Below are 19,234 nucleotides of genomic sequence, written 5' to 3'. Positions count from 1 at the left end.
CAAGAAGAACTCAAAGCCCCAGAGCCAATAACTCTAAGCAACCAAGAAATAGCCAGCCTCTCAGATGCACAGTTCAAAACACTGGTGATCAGGATGCTCACAGAACTGGTGGATTATAGTCACAAATTAGAGGAACATATGAAGGCTAAACTAATTGAAATGAAGGAAAATGCACAGGAAACCAATAGTGATGGAAAGGAAATTGGGACTCAAATCAATGGACCAGAAGGAAGAACGAAACATCCAACCAGAAAAGAATGAAGAAACGAGAATTCAAAAAAATGAGGAGAGGCTTAGGAACCTCCAGGACATCTTTAAATGCTCCAACATCCGAATTGTAGGGGTACCAGAAGGGGAAGAGGAACAGCCATGAGTGGAAAACTTATTTGAACAAATAATAAAGGAGAACTTCCCCAGTCTGGCAAAGGAAATAGACTTCCAGGAAATTCAGGAAGCTCAGAGAGTTCCAAAGAAGTTGGACCCAAGAAGGAACACCCCAAGGCACATCATCATTACATTAGCCAAGATTAAAATGCAGGAGAGAATCCTAGAAACAGCAAGAGATAAGGAGACAGTCACCTACAAAAGAGTTCCCATCAGACTGTCAGAGGATTTCTCAAAAGAGACCTTCCAGGCAGGAAGGGGCTGGAAAGAAGTATTCCAAGTCATGAAATCCCAAGACCTTCATCCAAGATTGCTCTATCCAGCAAAGCTTTCATTTAGAATGATAAGGCATGTAAAGTGCTTCTCAGATAAGGTCAAGTTCAAGGAGTTCATCATCACCAAGCCCTTATTATATGAAATGCTAAAGGGACTTATATAAGAAAAAGAAGATGAAAAATAGGAACAGTGAAAGGACAGCAAACTCATAGTTATTAACAACCACACCTAAAACAAAAGCAAGCCAAGAGGACAGCTAGATCAGGGGTGGAACCATAGAAATGAAGATCACATGGAGGGTTAGCAACAGGGGAGTGGGAGGAGGAGAAGGGAGGAGAAGGTACAGAAAATAGCATAGACAGTAGGTAGAAAATAGATAGGGGGTGGGCAAGAATAGTAGGGGATATAGAATCTAAAGAACTTGAGACACGTGGTCATAAACTAAGAGGGGGATGGTGGGGGAGGGGGTGTGCCGGGTGGAAGGGAATGAAGGGGGGGAATAGAACAACTGTAATGGTATAATCAATAAAATACATCTATTTTTTTAAAAAGAAAAATTCCCATTTGATATAGCAAAAAGAAAAATAAAATATCTGGGAATAAACCTAACCAAAGAGATAAAAGACTTGTATACAGAAAACTGCACAACACTGAAGAAAGAAATGAAGGAAGACACAAACAAATGGAAACATATACCGTGCTCATGAATTGGAAGAGTTAACATCATCAAAATGTCCATATTACCCAAAGCAATTTACAGATTCAATGCAGTACCTATTAAAGTACCAATGACATATTTCACAGACATAGAACAAACACTTCAAAAATTTATATGGAACCATAAATGACTCCGAATAGCAGCTGCCATTTTGAGAAAGGAGAACAAAGTAGGAGAGAATCACAATACCTGATACGAAACTGTATTACAAGGCCACTGTAATCAAAACAGCCTGGTACTGGCATAAAAACACACACATGGACCAGTGGAACAGAACAGAGAGCCCAGAAATAAACCCAAGTCTCTATGGGCAATTAATATTCAACAAAGGGGTCAGTAACATAAAATGGAGTAAAAATAGCCTCTTCAACAAATGGTGTTGGGAGAATTGGACAGCTACGTGCAAAAAAATGAAACTTGAGCACCAACTTACACCATACACCAAAATAAATTCAAGGTGGATAAAAGACTTAAATATAAGCTGTGACACCATTAAAGTCCTAGAGGAGAACATTGGCAGAAAAATCTCAGACATTTCATGCAGCAATATTTTTACTGATACGTCCCCTAGAGCAAGGGACATAAAGGAAAGAATAAACAAATGGGATCTCATCAAAATTAAAAGGTTCTGCATGGCTAAAGAAAACAGTATTAAAATAAAAAGAGAACCAACTGTATGGGAAAACATATTTGCTAATGATACCTCAGACAAGGGTTTAATCTCCAAAATACAGAAAGAACTTACACGACTCTACTCTAAGAAGACAAGCAACCCCATTAAAAAGTGGCCAAAGGACTTGAACAGACATTTCTCCAAGGAGGACATACAGAGGATCCAGAGACACATGAAAAGATGCTCAATATTGCTAGCTATCAGAGGTGCAAATTAAAACCACGATGAGATACAACTTTACACCAGTCAGAATGGCCATCATAAACAAAGCAACAAACAGCAAGTGTTGGAGAGGTTGTGGGGAAAAGGGGACCCTGGCTCACTGTTGGTGGGATTGCAGACTGGTACAACCACTATGGAAAACAGTGTGGAATTTTCTAAGGAAACTAAACATGGATCTGCCTTTTGAGCCAGCAATTCTACTGCTAGGATTATAGCCTAAGAACCCTGAAACACCAATCCAAAAGAACCTATGCACCCCAATGTTCATAGAAGCACAATTTACAATAGCTGAGAGTTGGAAGCAACCTAGGTGCCCATCAGTAAATGAATGGATCAAAAAACTATGGTACAGTTACACAGTGGAATTCTATGCAGCAGAAAGAAAGGAGCTCCTACCCTTTGCAACATCATGGATGGAACTGGAAAGCATTATGCTGAGTGAAATAAGCCAGGTGGGGAAAGACAAATACCATATGATCTCACCTTTAACAGGAACCTAAACAACAAAACAAACAAGCAAGCAAAATAAAACCAAAGACACTGAAATAGAGAACAGGCTGACAGGGACCAGAGGGGAGAGGGGAGGGAATTTCAGGGGAAAAGGGGAAGGATTCACAGGAACAAGTATAAAGGACACATGGACAAAAACTAACAGGGGTGGAAATGGGAGGGAGGTGGGGAGTGGGGGCGGCTGAGATGGGAATGAAAGCCAGAAAACTGTACTTGAACAATAATTAAATAAAAAAATAAAAGTCCTGCCTTCCAAATAAAAAAAAAAAGAGATGAGTGGATAGAACAACTACGGGACATTTATACAATGGAATAGTACTTGGTCATAAAAAAGAAGAAAATTTTACCCTTTGCACAGTATGCAGAACATTATGCTAAGTGAAATCAGCAACTCAGAGAAAGACAAATAGCATACAATTTCAGTCGTATGTGGAACCTAGTGAACAAACTTAGATAACAAGCAAAACACACGGAGACAGACTCACAGACGCAGAACCAAAGACAGCTACTGGGGAAAGATGAGGAGCGGGAGGGATTGAGGAAAAAGGACTCATGGACACGGAAAAGAGTGTGGTGATTGCTGGGGGAAGGGAAGTATAAGTGGACTAATGGTAATGGAAAAACATACTAAAGGTTAAATAAAAAAATATATTTTAAAAGTTACTAGCTCGAGAGAAGTCTGACTAGCCACTCACGCGCAGGCGCAGAAGAAAGGAGGGCATATCAAACCTCCAAGGCGCGCCCTTCCCCCACACTCTTTCCGGCCTTGGTCCAGCGCGCAGGCTCAGAGAGTGAGCCAAGATGGCGGCGCCCGTAGATCTGGAGTTGAAAAAGGTAAAAGAGGGTTTTGAGTCCAGCAGGAGTCTTCTGTGGGTAGCTAAGGGGACTGTGGACGAGGTTATGAAGGAGGCTGGAGTCTTGCGGGAGGAAAGCGGTTTCAGGGAACTGGGGGATGACTTCCTAGAGTCGTAAGGCGGGACTGGATCTTAGGTTAGAGTGGGGGGCAAGCGGTTTTTGCTGGAGAAGAGCTGGTTGGGGTGGATTTGGTTAAGGCTGGTGGGCCGACAGCTGACCTGTCTGTCCCCTTGTTCCGAGCTCCAGAGTCGTTTTGTTGGGCTTGGAGCCTTCAGTTCCATAGTAAGGCCTGAAGTGAGTCTCAAATTGGACCACCTTAGGGCGGCTTGCCCGAGCTGAGGCAACTGTAATACCGCGTCCTCATTTGCTTTGAAAAACTGCAAGTCCAACCTGTGCTTCTAAGCCACTTATTTGTTCCTAAACCTCGAAAGGTCTCACTACAGTTCAGAGCCTGATAAACCCATAGCAGTGCTCATCTCAGGGCTTTGGCTGCCCATCCCCACCGTTTTTGGAGGACTTGGCGAGGAAAGATACAAGTCCCTAACGTTTTGCAAATAAAAAAATGTCAGAAGAAATTAGGTTTCTCTCTTCGATTGCTTATAAATCTATTGTTATTCATAAATGTTTTCACCACCACAGAGTTGTCGGGATTCTAACACCACTACCGACGCCAAATCATATTTTTGGGCGGGGGTGGGGGAGGGGGGTGGGGTGGAGTTAGGGGTGGGAATTGGGCTTCATCAACTTTAAATCCATAGTTTTCTAGAAAAGGAAACTGAGTTCCAGGAAGGAGTTAAAAGTTACGGCCATTAGTAATTTAGGTTCTTCAGAAGAGCAGATTTTACTTAAGACCACCTTCCAGTCAATCTGTACGAAGCAATGGAACAGCTGAAATAGCTGTTCATCCTAATAAATGAAGCTGTTATTTGCTGTGAGGATTTTTGTGTGTCTTACTTTTTGTCATTCTGGTTTTCATCTTGTAAATTTGGCCCTTACCCGGTCTTCTCTCATGCTGTAGTATCTCAGCTTTAACAACTACACTAGCTTCCTTAATAAAATGTGTACCGAACAAAACAAAATTCATTTTAAGAATGCTTAAAGTATTCTAAAAGTTTAACTTTAAAAAAAAGATTTTATTTATTTTCCAACAGAGGGGTAGTGAGGCAGAAAGAGGGAGGGAAGCATCAATGTGTGGTTGCCTTACCGGGGACCTGGCCTGCAACCCAGGCATGTGCCCTGACTGGGGATGGAACTAATGATCCTTTGGTTCGCAGGCTGGGGGGGCTCAACCCACTGAATCACACCAGCCAGGACTAAAGGTTTAGCTTTTTTGTTTTTTAAATCAAAAGCTCAAATTTAAGTTAGGGTTTAGTGAAAGAGCTAACAGAATACATCTGTGAATGGACTTATCTCCCCCTATTTGAATTTGTTGCTAAGAAACCTGTGGAAAATGAGTGCAAACTAAGAAAATTATTTCAGCCCTAAATTGGATAGCTCTGACAACCAATTAAATGAACTAAAGAAAATCATTTAAAGCTTTTTACCTTCTAATTCATTTGTTTATTAGCATGCTAAATGGAGACAAATGCTGGAGACAAATTTAAAAATTCAGGCTCCTCCCTTCCCCCCCAAATAAATATTTTGAAACCTTACTCGTAGGTGAGAATGAAGTCCAAATAGAAGGTAAGTATTATTGCAGTCATAAATGTTGAGGTGTAAATTTGACAGCATGTGGAAGTCATTCAAGGCATTTCAACAAGAGTATCCAAAAAGTGTTTATCTTTGAATTAAGTGTACCCAGCAGTCAAATTTGGCTTCATATGCGCGTAGAAGATTATAATATAATTCTTCTACCAGTGCTTATGAAATTTTCTTTTTTTTTGGTCTTTCTCCTTAAAATATTTATATTCTGGGTATTACTGTAGACAGCAGACTAGAAAGATTCTTGAACTAGGGTTTCAGCAGAAGTGGATGTAAGTACCTGCCTTTCCACCTGGTAGTTGTTCAGCCCTGTGCAAGCCACTTACATTTCTTTAACACATTTAGTTACTCAATTTCTAAGCTTACAATGAAACTGCCACCCTAACTCATAGGATTTGAGAGCAGTGAGATTTATTATATCCCTCGGTGCTCTCATATTGATATTCCTGTATTAATGTGTGAAACAAATGTGGGAAAGTGCTTGGAAACCTAGTTGAATGATACACATGTGGAGAGCTCCATTTCTGGTTCTTGTTTTGAGCTCTGTCTAATCCTCTGACTGCTGTATTTATTACTTTTATTACTCCTTGGGTACCTGCTACTTGATATGGCTGTTATTTAATGTACGTTTGTTTCTGCTTCTTTAGATAGATTCCATCTTCCGAGGACAGGGTAAATTCAGTATTTAGCCTAGTGGCTTGATCAATTACAATTATACTAACTTTCATTGATGTTCACTTCAGTAAATTTCACAGCTTTGTCTCTGGTTAGCATGCTTTATTTTAATATATCTAGATTTGACTTAAATGTTTCCTGTAAAATATTTCACCTGCTGAATTAAGGACTTGTTTTTATTAGGCCTTCACAGAGCTTCAAGCCAAAGTTATTGACACACAACAAAAGGTGAAGCTTGCGGACATACAGATTGAACAGCTAAACAGAACGAAAAAGCACGCCCATCTTACAGATACAGAGATCATGACTTTGGTCGATGAGACTAACATGTATGAAGGTGTAGGAAGAATGTAAGTAAAATATATCCTTAAGGGGATTATCTTGGGAGATGTTTTGTCTGAATTAAATAATAGAATTTGTTCATTTTATAATTTGGGTATCACAGTAGCTTTAAAGATCATCTAGTCAAATACCTTCTTATTTTTTTAAAATATATTTTATTGATTATACCATTACAGTTGTCCCATTCCCCCCCTTCATTCCCCTCCACCCTGCACACCCCTCCCCCACCATTTCCCCCCCTTTATGTTTATGTTTCATAAGTTCTTCAGATTCTATGTTTCCCCTACTATTCTTGCCCTCCCCCCTGTCTATTTTCTATCAGCTGTCCATGCTACTTGTTCTCTGTACCTTCTCCCCCCTTCTCCTCCTCCCACTCCCTCCTCCTCCCCCCCCTCTCTCCTCCTCCCCCTCTCTCCTCCTCCCACTCCCCTGTTGCTAACCCTCCATGTGATCTCCATTTCTATGGTTCCACTCCTGATCTAGCTGTCCTCTTGGCTTGCTTTTGTTTTAGGTGTGGTTGTTAATAACTGTGAGTTTGTTGTCCTTTCACTGTTCCTATTTTTCATCTTCTTTTTCTTATATAAGTCCCTTTAGCATTTCATATAATAAGGGCTTGGTGATGATGAACTCCTTGAACTTGACCTTATCTGAGAAGCACTTTACATGCCTTTCCATTCTAAATGAAAGCTTTGCTGGATAGAGCAATCTTGGATGAAGGTCTTGGGATTTCATGACTTGGAATACTTCTTTCCAGCCCCTTCCTGCCTGTAAGGTCTCTTTTGAGAAATCCTCTGACAGTCTGATGGGAACTCTTTTGTAGGTGACTGTCTCCTTATCTCTTGCTGTTTCTAGGATTCTCTCCTGCATTTTAATCTTGGCTAATGTAATGATGATGTGCCTTGGTGTGTTCCTTCTTGGGTCCAACTTCTTTGGAACTCTCTGAGCTTCCTGAATTTCCTGGAAGTCTATTTCCTTTGCCAGACTAGGGAAGTTCTCCTTTATTATTTGTTCAAATAAGTTTTCCACTCGTGGCTGTTCCTCTTCCCCTTCTGGTACCCCTACAATTCGGATGTTGGAGTGTTTAAAGATGTCCTGGAGGTTCCTAAGCCTCTCCTCATTTTTTTGAATTCTCGTTTCTTCATTCTTTTCTGGTTGGATGTTTCGTTCTTCCTTCTGGTCCATTGATTTGAGTCCCAATTTCCTTTCCATCACTATTGGTTTCCTGTGCATTTTCCTTCATTTCAATTAGTTTAGCCTTCATATGTTCCTCTAATTTGTGGCTAAAATCAACCAATTCTGTGAGCATCCTGATCACTAGTGTTTTGAACTGTGCATCTGAAAGGCTGGCTATTTCTTGGTCACTTAGAATATTATAGGCTCTGGGGCTTTGAGCTGTTCTTGAGGCATAATGTTTGGTCTGTTCATGCCTGTTACATATCAGGAGCGGGGCCCTAGGTGTTCACCAGAGCAGGGCAACTCAATCACTGGGTTGTGATGCTCTATTTGGGGCGGGGTCAGAGAGGGGCAATGGCGTTTGTTCCGCTCTCTCTCAGATTTCCGTCCCCTCTGCTACTTCCCACAAGTAAACCGGGCCCTCGTGGTGCCGACTCCTGGGTGTGTGGGCCTGTGCACCCTCCAGGACCCTGTGGGTCTCTCCAACAAACTCTCTGTGAGCCTGAGAGCTTTTCCCAGCACCTCGACCCCGAAAGTTTCTCCAATTGGTGCCTTCAGGCTTTAATTCCTGGCATTGGGGTCCTAGCCTGCGTGGTCTGTCTCACTGCTTGCTCCTTCGCCTATTTTATCTGTGTGCGAATGTGTGACTGCAGTCAGCCAGCCGCCTTGCGCCCCCACTGGGTCTGCCCGCCACCACCCCACACCTGGGATCTGCCAACTGCCACCTGTGCTCCTGGGTTGGTCAGGCCGCTTTTGCCTGCCCAACTCTGCTCCACCAGCCACTGACTCCGCCCCTCTCACCGGTCTGGCTGAATGGTTTGTTGTTGTCGGACTTCCATGCAGTTCAATTTTCTGTGTTTTGGTTGTGTTTTTGTTAGTAAAAATTTGTTGTTTTTAAACTTGGTTGTGCGAAGAGGCACAGTGTTTTCACCTACTCCTCCGTCTTGGCTGGAAGTCCTACCTTCTTATTTTAAAAACGAGAAACTAAGTCCCAGGTAGATGTGTTTAATTTAAATTATTTTTTTGAACTGTAAGAGAAAGTTTATTTGGAAAGTCACAGAGGTAGAAGAAATGAGTTGTTGAAGAAATGGGCTCAGAGACCTGGCTGGGTAGCTTAGTTGGTCAGAATATCAAATTGATATGCCAAGGTTTTAGGTTCGATCCCTGGTCATGACACATAAAGAATCAAGCAATTAATGCATTAAAAAGTGGAACAACAAATCGATGTTTCGTTCTCCCTTCCTCTCTCTAAAATAAAATAAATAGGCTCAGGAAATAAGGTATAGAGGCCAAAAAAGGGCCCGTGGAGCTTAGGAGAGAGAAGGGTAAAGTAACACCCCTGGGGGAGAAGGTAAGAGGGAGGAGGAAAGTATGGGTTTGCTCCCCAGAGAGAGAGCTGCTAGATATGTTGAATTTTAGACTTTGAAGTACAGTTTTTAAATATTTCCCTCTTCTCTCTACAATTAGGTACTTAAAACTGTGTAACTTTAATGATAAAAATATGATTTGTCATGAAAAGATGTTCATATTAATTTTGTGGGTGAAGGTTTATTTAAGTAGTTGTAGTTTTAACCTACCCTTCCCTACCTAATTTATTAGGAGTCGTACAGTCATAAATCTTTTAGATGTCTGACTAATACCCTGAAATAAAAAATTCAGTTGTCATTTCAATACACTTGTTTTGTCATAATGAGAGATCTAGTAAACCAATTTACCTTTTATTTGTTCTAATTGTTATTATGTGGTTAACATATAATAACACTTCACTTTTTTCTTTTAAAACATATATTAACCTTTGTGAGAGGGAAAAGTCTGCTTCATGTTCTCTGAGCAGTAAGGAAGGAAGGGAAAAGCCCTTAACTGCAGGTCACACATTCCATTACAGCGAGCTAAAAGAAGACTGATTTGGGGGGATGGGGGTACAGGAGGAGGCCTCTTCTGTTACTTGCTTAGTGGACCATTACTTCAAGTTTGGAGAGCTTTTAGTTGGAATGGAATTTGACCTCGGGTTTGGGATGACTTGTTTTGTGATTGCTTTGAAGAAAGTATAACATGTGTAACATTTAGTAATGGCTTTGGAATGACATCATGAGAAGTAGACCCTGCTCCTGACTAGCTTAATTCACATCTTTCTGGAAAAGAGGTAGATTATGATACACTGTTAATCAGATTTGCTTTGGCAGGATAAACAATATACCACAAATAAATTTTGTCTCCAGAGTTCATAGTTTTCAGTTTAGCTTGTTTTAAGAGGAAGAGAATCCCAATTTGAGAGTTTGTTAGTGGGATACAAAATATTGTCATTGGGGTAAACAAAGTAGAATTCTTGAATATGTGTCTATGTAATTGTGAAGTACATTGTTGGCATTCATGACAGGATAATTTTATCCTTAATGTGAATATCCTTAGGTCTTAAAACAGTAATGCTAGCTTTTCTAGCATGCTTGTTAACGTGTTGTACTTGGATTTCACATTACTACATTAGCCTGTTTGCAACAGCTAAAGAATCTTTTTCCAAAATAGAAAAACTCTTTGACTATCTTTGGCCTTTTGAGCTACAATGAAGTTTTTATTTTTAATCAGAATAATTTCATTTTTTAAACATTCTGCAGAAGTGATAGGAGTGCTGCTTTTATTGCATATGGACTAAAGTGCTCCAGAAGGTTGCATTCCACGCAGAGTTTTAGACTTTAAGGGCTGGAATATGAATTAGTTAAGGGTAGAACAGTAGTACTTCTGGAAGATTTATTTCATATTTATGTGTTTTTTTAATGTACAGTTTAAAATGTTTGGATAAAGTGGAACTCCAATATGGGTTCAAACTTTGGTTTTAAATTTGACTTGTGTGCTTTCTGCATCTCCGTGGGAGTGTGCACTTGACCCTGCAATGTAGGGGCATGTAAGGTGAATGGTGTTTGTTGCTTGGCTAGAATATTAGTGCCCTCAGGAGGAAAAGACTCGCTGAGTATTAGTCTGGTCACGAGGATGTTCTCTTTCTTGGTGCTAAACCTGAAATATCTGTTTCTGAATTTGTAGTCTTGGGTAATCTTGAGTATCATTGTGATTCATGTCTTAAATTCAATCTTTACATTATCATACCTTTTCCTTTTTCAGTATTGTTTGGGAATTCTAATTAGAATACTAATTTTTCTCAAATTGATGTTTTAAAACCGTGGGTTATAAAATCCAAAACACTTCATTTTTGTTTTAGAACCTGCAGCAGATTTTTGCTATCACTGCAATTCAGGCCTCATTATTTTGTCTTGCCTTGACTCTTGCAAGAGTTGCAATAGCATCTTAACTGTTCTTCCTGCCTTTATTCCCTCTGTCCAGATGCACTCTTCATATGTCTGCCAGAGTTGATCACCCCAGTCTTTTTCATAAAATCCTTTGTTCATCCTTCATCCTGCACAGATACAATTTAAACTGATTAGCCTAGCTTTCATAGTTACTCATAATCTGTCCTTAGTTCTAAAGTCCTACCACTTTCCGTTTCCGGACTCAGAACATCTCATGGACTTACTTCCTATCATTGGTTTTGGGTTATCTGTTGGGAAGGAGTTTGAGTCTTATGTGGACTTTAATCATGCTTTAATTGATTAGTGGTGTCTGTCATGAAGTAACACACGTGCCAGAGATTGCTATTGCCACCCTTGCCATGTGGGTTTCCTCACATGTGCTGTGTTTTGTGCTTTCATGCTTTTTGCTCATTCTGTCCTTCATGGCCTGAGATCTTCGATTTTCCCTCGTGAAATTCTCATCTTTCAAGAAATAGCTCATATTTTCTGAAGATTTTTCCTCCGTAGCAGACTTAGTCACATTTCTGGAGTGGTACCAGGACTTTTGTTCCTGTAGCTAGTAGAACGAACACACACACACGCACGCACGCACGCACGCACGCTGACTGATTTTTAAGTGGGTCAGTCTCCCCAGCTAGAATGGCAACTCTGGGAGACCAGTGTGCGTACATATATGTATCTCTGTTTCTTCAGTTCTCAGTAATAATGTCTGGCATATAATAGATGTTAAATGTGTGTTGATTTGAATTAAATAATGATTCTCTTGCCTAAAATAACTGCATTTTCTTTTGGTTCTTTAGAAAGAAAATATGTTTAGAAGGTGTCAGAGAGTAAAGAATTAGTTTATTGTTTTGTTTTAATATTATGATTCAGTAAAGATGAAATTATAAAAGTAACATATATTTTGAAAAAGTCAAAGGAATTGTTTCTCACCAGAATTATGTCATTTGATCTGACAGAATTAATTCTTTATTAAGTTTGTTGAGAAGATTGGCTAATTCTAAATCCCCGCCAGTTGCAGAGATATTCCAAGCCTTCAGAATTAAGCTGAGGACAGTTTAACCCTTGGAGAAAAAGGCTATTCTGTGTGGAGTAATATCAGTGTAATTGTATCTATTTCACCTTCCTCACCGTCACATAGCATGAAAGTCATATTTTTCTTTTTAGGCTATGTATTTAGTTTACTAGATCATTGCAAGCCCAGATGCATTTCAGTTCACAAACATGGAGAATTTGGTAGGGTTAAATACCTCTTAAATATGGCTACTTTGGGCTTGAAACAAGGAAAATGAAGCTGCAGCGTGAGAGATGATGAATTGCTATATACTGTAAGCTCTGAGTAGTTGTTGCCCAAAGCTCTATTCCATCCAGTCTCTTGGCATGTGGCCAGCACATTTTAGTTCTGTTACTTCATATTCTTTGGAGAGGCTGTTATGTAGCCTGATACTACTACCACCAATTTCTAGTTTTACTCCTTAAGCTGTTTGTGAGCTGACCTCACCGTACTGCTTTGAGCACTATGATGAAAGTTACAACTGTGGAATGATCTGTCTGAATAGTTGGAAGTGTTTGTCTTTGCATCTTTCTAGCATGCAAGGAGGGAGTCAAATAAATACTAGATCTCAAATAAATATTGCATGAATGTTTCTTATCCCTTTTTTTCTGGAATAAGAACCAGTTTATAATTGTATATGGTGGTTTCCTTCCTTTTTACTTTGCATAGAAGTAGAGTATTTTAAAAAAAGAAAGAAGTACATTTGAAAGTACACATACATGAGTGACATTTAGCCATGGTAGTGTTTGGAAGGACCATCATTACGATAAATGTCAAACTTATTTTTATTAACAATAGGTATGACCCTGCCCCTGATTTAATGTCAGGTCTATTATTCTATTATTCTAACATCCTTTCAGTTGAGCATTACATAAATAACATTTCTCCATTCCAAAAGAGACAAATTAAGCTTTTTATTTTTTTAATGTGGGAGGAACTTGAGTAGATTAGCCTTTCAGAAGAATGATTAGTGCCTTTTTAAAACTTGAACCTAACCAAAAATAACTTTGTACCATATTTAAACCAATTTAGAGGTATGCTACCATTCTGTGGATATTTTTTTACATTTACGGAACTAAGAATGAACAATGGTATAAATCTACCAACTAGATAAGTGTCTAGCAATGCAGAAATTGCTGTTTGGGAGCGGTGTTGCTATTTCTACTTGTTGAAGTAATTTGATGGTTGATCTCTAATGGTTAAAAGATCCAGAAATGTAAGACTTAAGATAAATGTGGCACAGGTAGAAAGTGAAAACAGTAGGTCTCTTATTCCTGATAGGTGATAAATTAAGGATAAAGTTCATAGTTGAAAAATTTTTCACCTAATTAGGTTATAGAAATCTGAACTGTCCATGCATGACTGCTTCAGCTTGGTTGAACTGCCCTTTATTTAAAATGTTATGTTGGTTTGTAGTAATTTTAATTGTAAGTTTGGATGTTGGCATGTAATTTGAATCGTGACATTTGGTAAAGTCAGGGTGAAAATTTTGCAATTTCTCTAAGTTTAGTTATGTTAAATATTAATAGAGAGGGATATAGTCATGCTGCTTTGAGTTTTGCAACTGTTTTTTAATTTCATGTAGCTGCAGAGTCAGTTTAAGGTAATTTTAAAGCTGAAGAAATAGTTGTACCATATCTTATTCCTAACAGGTTAGGAAATATACTACAAATCATGGAGTAGTAAATACTGATAAATATTTTTGATATTATAGTAAATATAGTTTATATTGTTGTTCTCACTGGAGTCAAGTTTGGATATTTTTAGTGTTTACTATAGGAGAAAAAAAATAATGTGCACATTACTTTTGATGTGAGAGCACATTGCAAATTTAAGTTTATAAGCTGCTTTTATGCTCTCTTTAAAGATGTTAACCCGTATGTTAGGGTAGAGAAAATAAGCAAGGAAAATAATTTTCAAAAGTAAGAAGGAATTTTTTAGTTATCGTTTAGACTTTATTTTAAAGGAAGAGACGTTCTTGATGTTGAGCTGCTTTTCCTAACAGACAACGACCCGCCCTTCATGTGTTTTTATACAGAGCCATTTACAGTCGTGGCTTTCATTGCTCAGAGTTCTAAGGGGGGTGGGGAAACACAGCTTTTCCTGTTGTGCAAGGAAAAATGACTTCAGTTTTGTTGATGTTGTGTATGTATATGATTCCAGATGGGCACACTCTGCTCTTCCACAGATGTGGGACTCCAGGGAGAGGAGATGTTTGACTAATATTCTTAATTTCCTAAAGTCGTCAGTGATTTAAAAACTTGATATTCATTATAACTGCTGTACTGCTGTGTAGAATGACATCACTGTTTTTATGCCAAGGGAAGTTAACAAACATTTGCGTAGGGATTACATAGCCATGTTTCTTTTGCAGAAGAGTACTTTTAATAATTCTTTCCCCTCTTCCCCACCCATGTCCTTCAGGATCCAAACAATCTCTGAAAATTAATTTCACAGGAATTGAGGAAATTAATTTCAAAAAGGTTGTACTAATTAGAAGTCTTTTGCACAAAAGGATAAAGAAGGTTGTTATACTTGGGATATATAAACATGCTAAAAATTTTTATATAATGTGTCCTTTTAAGGTTACTGGTGTTTTAGGCCTGAACTTGTTTTTATGAAGGTTAATGTAATTGATTCGCCCAGTTACTTGGACTTGCTTCTGCTTCCTGACATCACAGGGCCTGACCTTTACTTTTTCTTTTAGCTGAAAGAGAATTAAATGAAATCTACTTTTGTTGCATGAAAGTAGCAATTATTCAACAACACAAAAGGATACTACGATGTATTCCCATTGGTGATGAGCAAGAATCAATATAGTAAACTGAGGAAAGAATGAAAAATATCATTACTGAGTTGTCTCTATGTAAATAAAAAGGTAGCAATACTCTTAGACTTTGTTACTTTGTCCTTGGGGAATTATGTGCTGTAACAGACTTAACTCTCACTGAATTTCTCTGAAATGAAAAACAATAAATTTTAAGCTGTACCAAGAATCTTCTGATTTTAGCTGCTGCTTATCTCATAGTGGCAGATTTAGGAAGAACTTGCTATCTAATCTGTTTGAGAGAGGACGGAAGTGGTCATATCAGGGACTGTATCTGCTAATGAAACAGCCAGAAAGCTCAGAGAAAATATTTTGACCTGGAAGGTACAAGTCAGTCTATATATATGAACACACACTTGATAATGACTTATATTAGTATTCTTTTATTATTACACAAGGAATTGCTGTGAACTACAGATATTCTTTGTCCAGGTGGAGTTACTGGGATTGCAGTGTGTTACATGCACCATTAGTGCCTGTGGCTTTGTGAAGAATGCACAGTTAATTTGTTTTTGGAATTTAAGTTTGAACTGACATGCCTGGGAGAACACCTCATTGTCCTGCCCAGGAGCTCATATTATTAACTTCTGTTTTGAGGAAAATCGGTTACCTTGAAATGGACTAGATTATTTGGAAGACACTGTTTCTTTGCCTTTGAAAGAGGACTTGAAGTGTTCTTGTATCAAAATTTGCACAGCAGTAGGAGCCCAGTATTAAAAGTCTATCTTTAAATAGATAAGAACATGACTGCCCTAAGCCAAGCCTTTTATGTTGTTTGGCTCAGGGTAAGAAGATTTGGATCACAGTATTCATTCTGTATGTGTGTGTCCGACTCTTTTGCATTTGTGCCAAATATATTTCTGTTTTTCTGTGACTTTCTGCGCTTGTACCTGGATTATTTTGTTCTGTTTATGTCCTTCAATACTCATTGAGTAGTAATTTTTTTTACACTCCAAGGGTAATATATATTTTAAATATTTATTTATCTTTAGAGGGGAAGGGAAGGAGAGAGGGAGAGAAATATCAATGTATGGTTGCCTCTCGTGTTCCCCTGCTGGGACCTGGCCTGCAACCCAGGCATGTACCCTGACGGGGAATTGAACCGTGATCCTTTGGTTCTCAGGCCTGCACTCAATCCGATGAGCTACACCAGCCTGGGCCAAGGGTAATATTTTATTCAGTGTAACATTTTAACCTACTAGTGACATAAAGACCAGTCTTGGAAAAAGTTGTAGCACAGATTCATGCTTAAATGTGGAAGTGTTTGGGGTTTGATGAGGCCAGAGTTAAAGTGGTAAAACTCAGAGGTGACTATTTACCAGAATACTTAGAATACCAGATAGTGACCAAAAATAAGCATGAGTTTAAAATAGATTAACATACTACTGCTTCCATTTCAGGAGTAACAGTTTTATTTAAAAATACACAGTGATTTTTAATTGGTGCAGATTGAACCCAGGAGTGTGTGAGTTACGCATCTAGAACAGAGAACGTCTGCGTGGGATTAGGTTCCTGAAGGGACTGTGATTCCCTAATGGTGACAGTGAACCTGAGTCCTCTCAGTTGTGTTTAGTCCAGCTGATCTTTCTTTCCTTCTTGAAGCACTTCTTCTCTTGGTGTCCAGGATGCCACCTCTTGGGTTTCCTTCTGTTTCACTGGCCATTCCCACTCGGTTTCCTTTACTGCCTCCTTTTCTTTCCCATTTCCAAATACTAGGTTGACTTTGGGCTCAGCTTTTGGATTTTTTTTCTGTTCTCCTGCCTGTACTCAGTCTGTTAGTGATCTCATTCAGGCTTATCTTTTAAAATGCTTTCTATGTACTGACAACTCCTAGATTTTTGTCTTTAGCTTAGACCCCTTCCCAGAACTATCTACTTGTATATCCACCTGCCTGCTTTACATTTCCATTTGCGCTCTAACAGGCATCTTAAAATTAACTTGACTGAAATAAAATTGTCATGTTTAGAAATAAACCAGTTCTTCCCTCAGTCTTCCTCATTTCAGTAAAGGCTTTCCAATTCTTCCAAATCTTGGACTCATCTTTGATTCCTCTCTTTCAAATTCAGTCAGTTAGCAAAGACTCTCTTTAAATGTCATCCAGAATCTGAACACTTCTACTTACCACCACCCTGATCTAAACTGTCATTGAATTATCGCATTTGCCTCCCAGCGGGGCTCCCTGCTTCCATCCTTAACCAGTTTATAGCTGGTGTCAGCTGAGCAGCCATAGTGCTTTGCAAACACAAGTCAGATCACTGTTTTATCAGTGGAAAGGACAAAGGCTTTTGTAGTTGCTGGTCTCTCTCTCTGAAGCCTTCCTTTTTCCAGGTGTCTGCCTGGCTTATGCCGTCTCTCCCTTCTGGTCTTTGCTAAAGAGGCACTGAGGCCTCTCATGACTGTCCCGCTTAAAATTATGCACATACGTGATTTTAACTAGGGGTTTCTCTTCACCTTCTTTTGCTCTGTCTCTCATTTTTTGGCTTACTTTCTCCATGACACTTAAAACCACTATAGTATTAATTATCTCCTTAAATCAACTTTGTTGCGATATAACCTATATACAGTAAAATGTACTAATTTTAAGAGCACAGTTGGATGGATTGGACAAATGTAACAATATCAAACGTTTTCATTACCCTAAAAAGTTCCTTGCTTCTTCCAAGTCAATTCTCCCCATCCCCCAAGTCCTGTTCTAAGCAAACTGATAATCTGATTTCTGTCATTATTGATTAATTTAGCCTATTTTAGAACTTCATATGGATGATACATAAATAGAATCATTGCAGTATGTGCTCCTTTATTTGGCTTCCTCCATTAGGCAGGATTGATCCATGTCGTGTATGTCAGGCCTCCTCAGGGGCTGTCGATGGGCTTCAGTTCGTGTACTGCAGTGCCCTTACCTCTCTGCTTGCCGGCTTCACCTGCAGGTTGGGCCAAGCAGTTCCAGGGGTCTCACTTAGATGTGCCGACGTCCAGAATTAGGAAATACCGTGTTTTCTTTGTCATCTCTGTTAGGGTCAAAGGGTGTTTCCCAGAAGTCTTCAGAAGGGCCACCTCCCACATTTTATGACGGGAACTGAGCCACATCCTTGGCCTTATGTCGTAGGGGATGGGAGTGCCATGATTGGGAATGAGCAGGCAAGATTTACTCTGGGACTCACTTCCCTGAGTCACTTGGGAAAGTGGAGGGCACCCAAACAAAATTGGGGCTCTGTTAACAAGGAAGAGTAGGTGTGGGGTAGCCAACTGTTAGTGTCTGCTATAATCAACAACAATCAGTACAGTGACCAACAGTTGACAGCTAGCTACATGAAAACTTGGTAATATATTGAGGATGAATCAGGGAGAGCTGAGTGAGGGAGTGTCGTTAGGAAGCCATCGGAGTAGTTCAGGAGTGTGCGAAAAGGGCATAAATGAAGGCAACAAGTGGGACGAAGAGGACGAGGGTCAGTATGAAGGAAAGGGGTGCGTCAGTGATGAATTGGGAATATAGGAGACGAGGAGGAAACCTACAGGCTTGGGACTTGGATGAGTGGCCAAGTGGTAACGCTGATAGAAGCTGAAGCTGAGATGGGGATACTGGTATGTTGGTATGGGTAGATGCAATGAGTTAAATTTGGGCCCTGCAAGCAGAAATGACCATTAGAGGATGCAGACACAGTGCAGGTAATAGGAGCTGGTGCTATTTTGAGGGTCATTAGCCAAGTCGAAGCCTTCGAAAGAAATGAGTTTTTGGAGGGACTTTGCGTAGAGATAGCTTTGCTGAGAGCCTTGCATTATGTTTGCAATAGGAGCCCTGGCAGAGGAAAGACAGGATGGGTTAGTGAAAGCAGTAGCTGATGAGGGGAACGTGGATAGCACAGTACCAAGATGCAGCAGTGTTCCTCAGAGCTCGATTTGCAGACTCTGTGTTACGTAGATGTCTTTCACCTGAGATACAGCAAGTCTAGGTGCTGTATTTTTTGGCTTACAATCTAAACTACCATGTTATTTTATTGTTCAAACAGTTCCCCTTGGGCTCTTGGCTCTTTTAGGTTGTCTTGTCTCCTGTAACCTTTTATTTAATGTGTCTCCATTCTTTTCTTTGTTTGTTTGTTTGTTTAAGTTAACAGACTTTATTTTTTTAGAGCAGTTTTAGCTTGACAGAAAAATTGAGCATAAAGCACAGAGAGAGCTCACCCTCCAGTTTGTAGTGCCTTCTCCCTACCCCACAGTTTCCTCTATGAAAATGTTGCATTTGTGTAGTAAATTTGTTACCATTGATAAAGGCATATTGATACATTATGATTAACTAAGGTTCATATTTTACATTAGGATTCACTCTATTGTGTACAGTTCTATGGATTTTGACAAATGTAAAATGTATCTGCTATTACAGTATCACATTAGAATAATTTCACTGTCCCCAAAATACCTTGTGCTCCACCTATTTATCCTTCCCTCCCTCCCCACACCCCTGGTGACCACTGATGTTTTTACTGTTTCTATAGTTCTGCCTTTTCCAGAGTGTCATAATTGGACTCCT

The 19,234-nt window shown here is 39.5% G+C and overlaps 1 protein-coding gene across 1 annotated transcript in view; it reads left to right on the top strand.

The window, feature by feature from the left end:
• The first annotated feature begins 3,540 nt into the window (after positions 1-3,540).
• The window catches only part of PFDN1 (prefoldin subunit 1), a 56,058-nt gene continuing 40,364 nt past the window's right edge, over positions 3,541-19,234 (top strand). Inside the window, exons 1-2 of the mRNA XM_037061802.1 lie at positions 3,541-3,617; positions 6,198-6,364. Coding sequence (XP_036917697.1) covers positions 3,585-3,617; positions 6,198-6,364 — 200 coding nt within the window. The 5' untranslated portion in view covers positions 3,541-3,584. The remainder of the gene's footprint in view (positions 3,618-6,197; positions 6,365-19,234) is intronic.

Source organism: Sturnira hondurensis, unplaced genomic scaffold (assembly GCF_014824575.4).
Source record: "Sturnira hondurensis isolate 20B ecotype Veracruz unplaced genomic scaffold, ASM1482457v3 Scaffold0001120, whole genome shotgun sequence".
NCBI lineage: Eukaryota > Metazoa > Chordata > Mammalia > Chiroptera > Phyllostomidae > Sturnira > Sturnira hondurensis.
The sequence above is the reverse complement of the archived record's forward strand: the minus strand, read 5'-3'. Positions and strand labels throughout refer to the sequence as shown.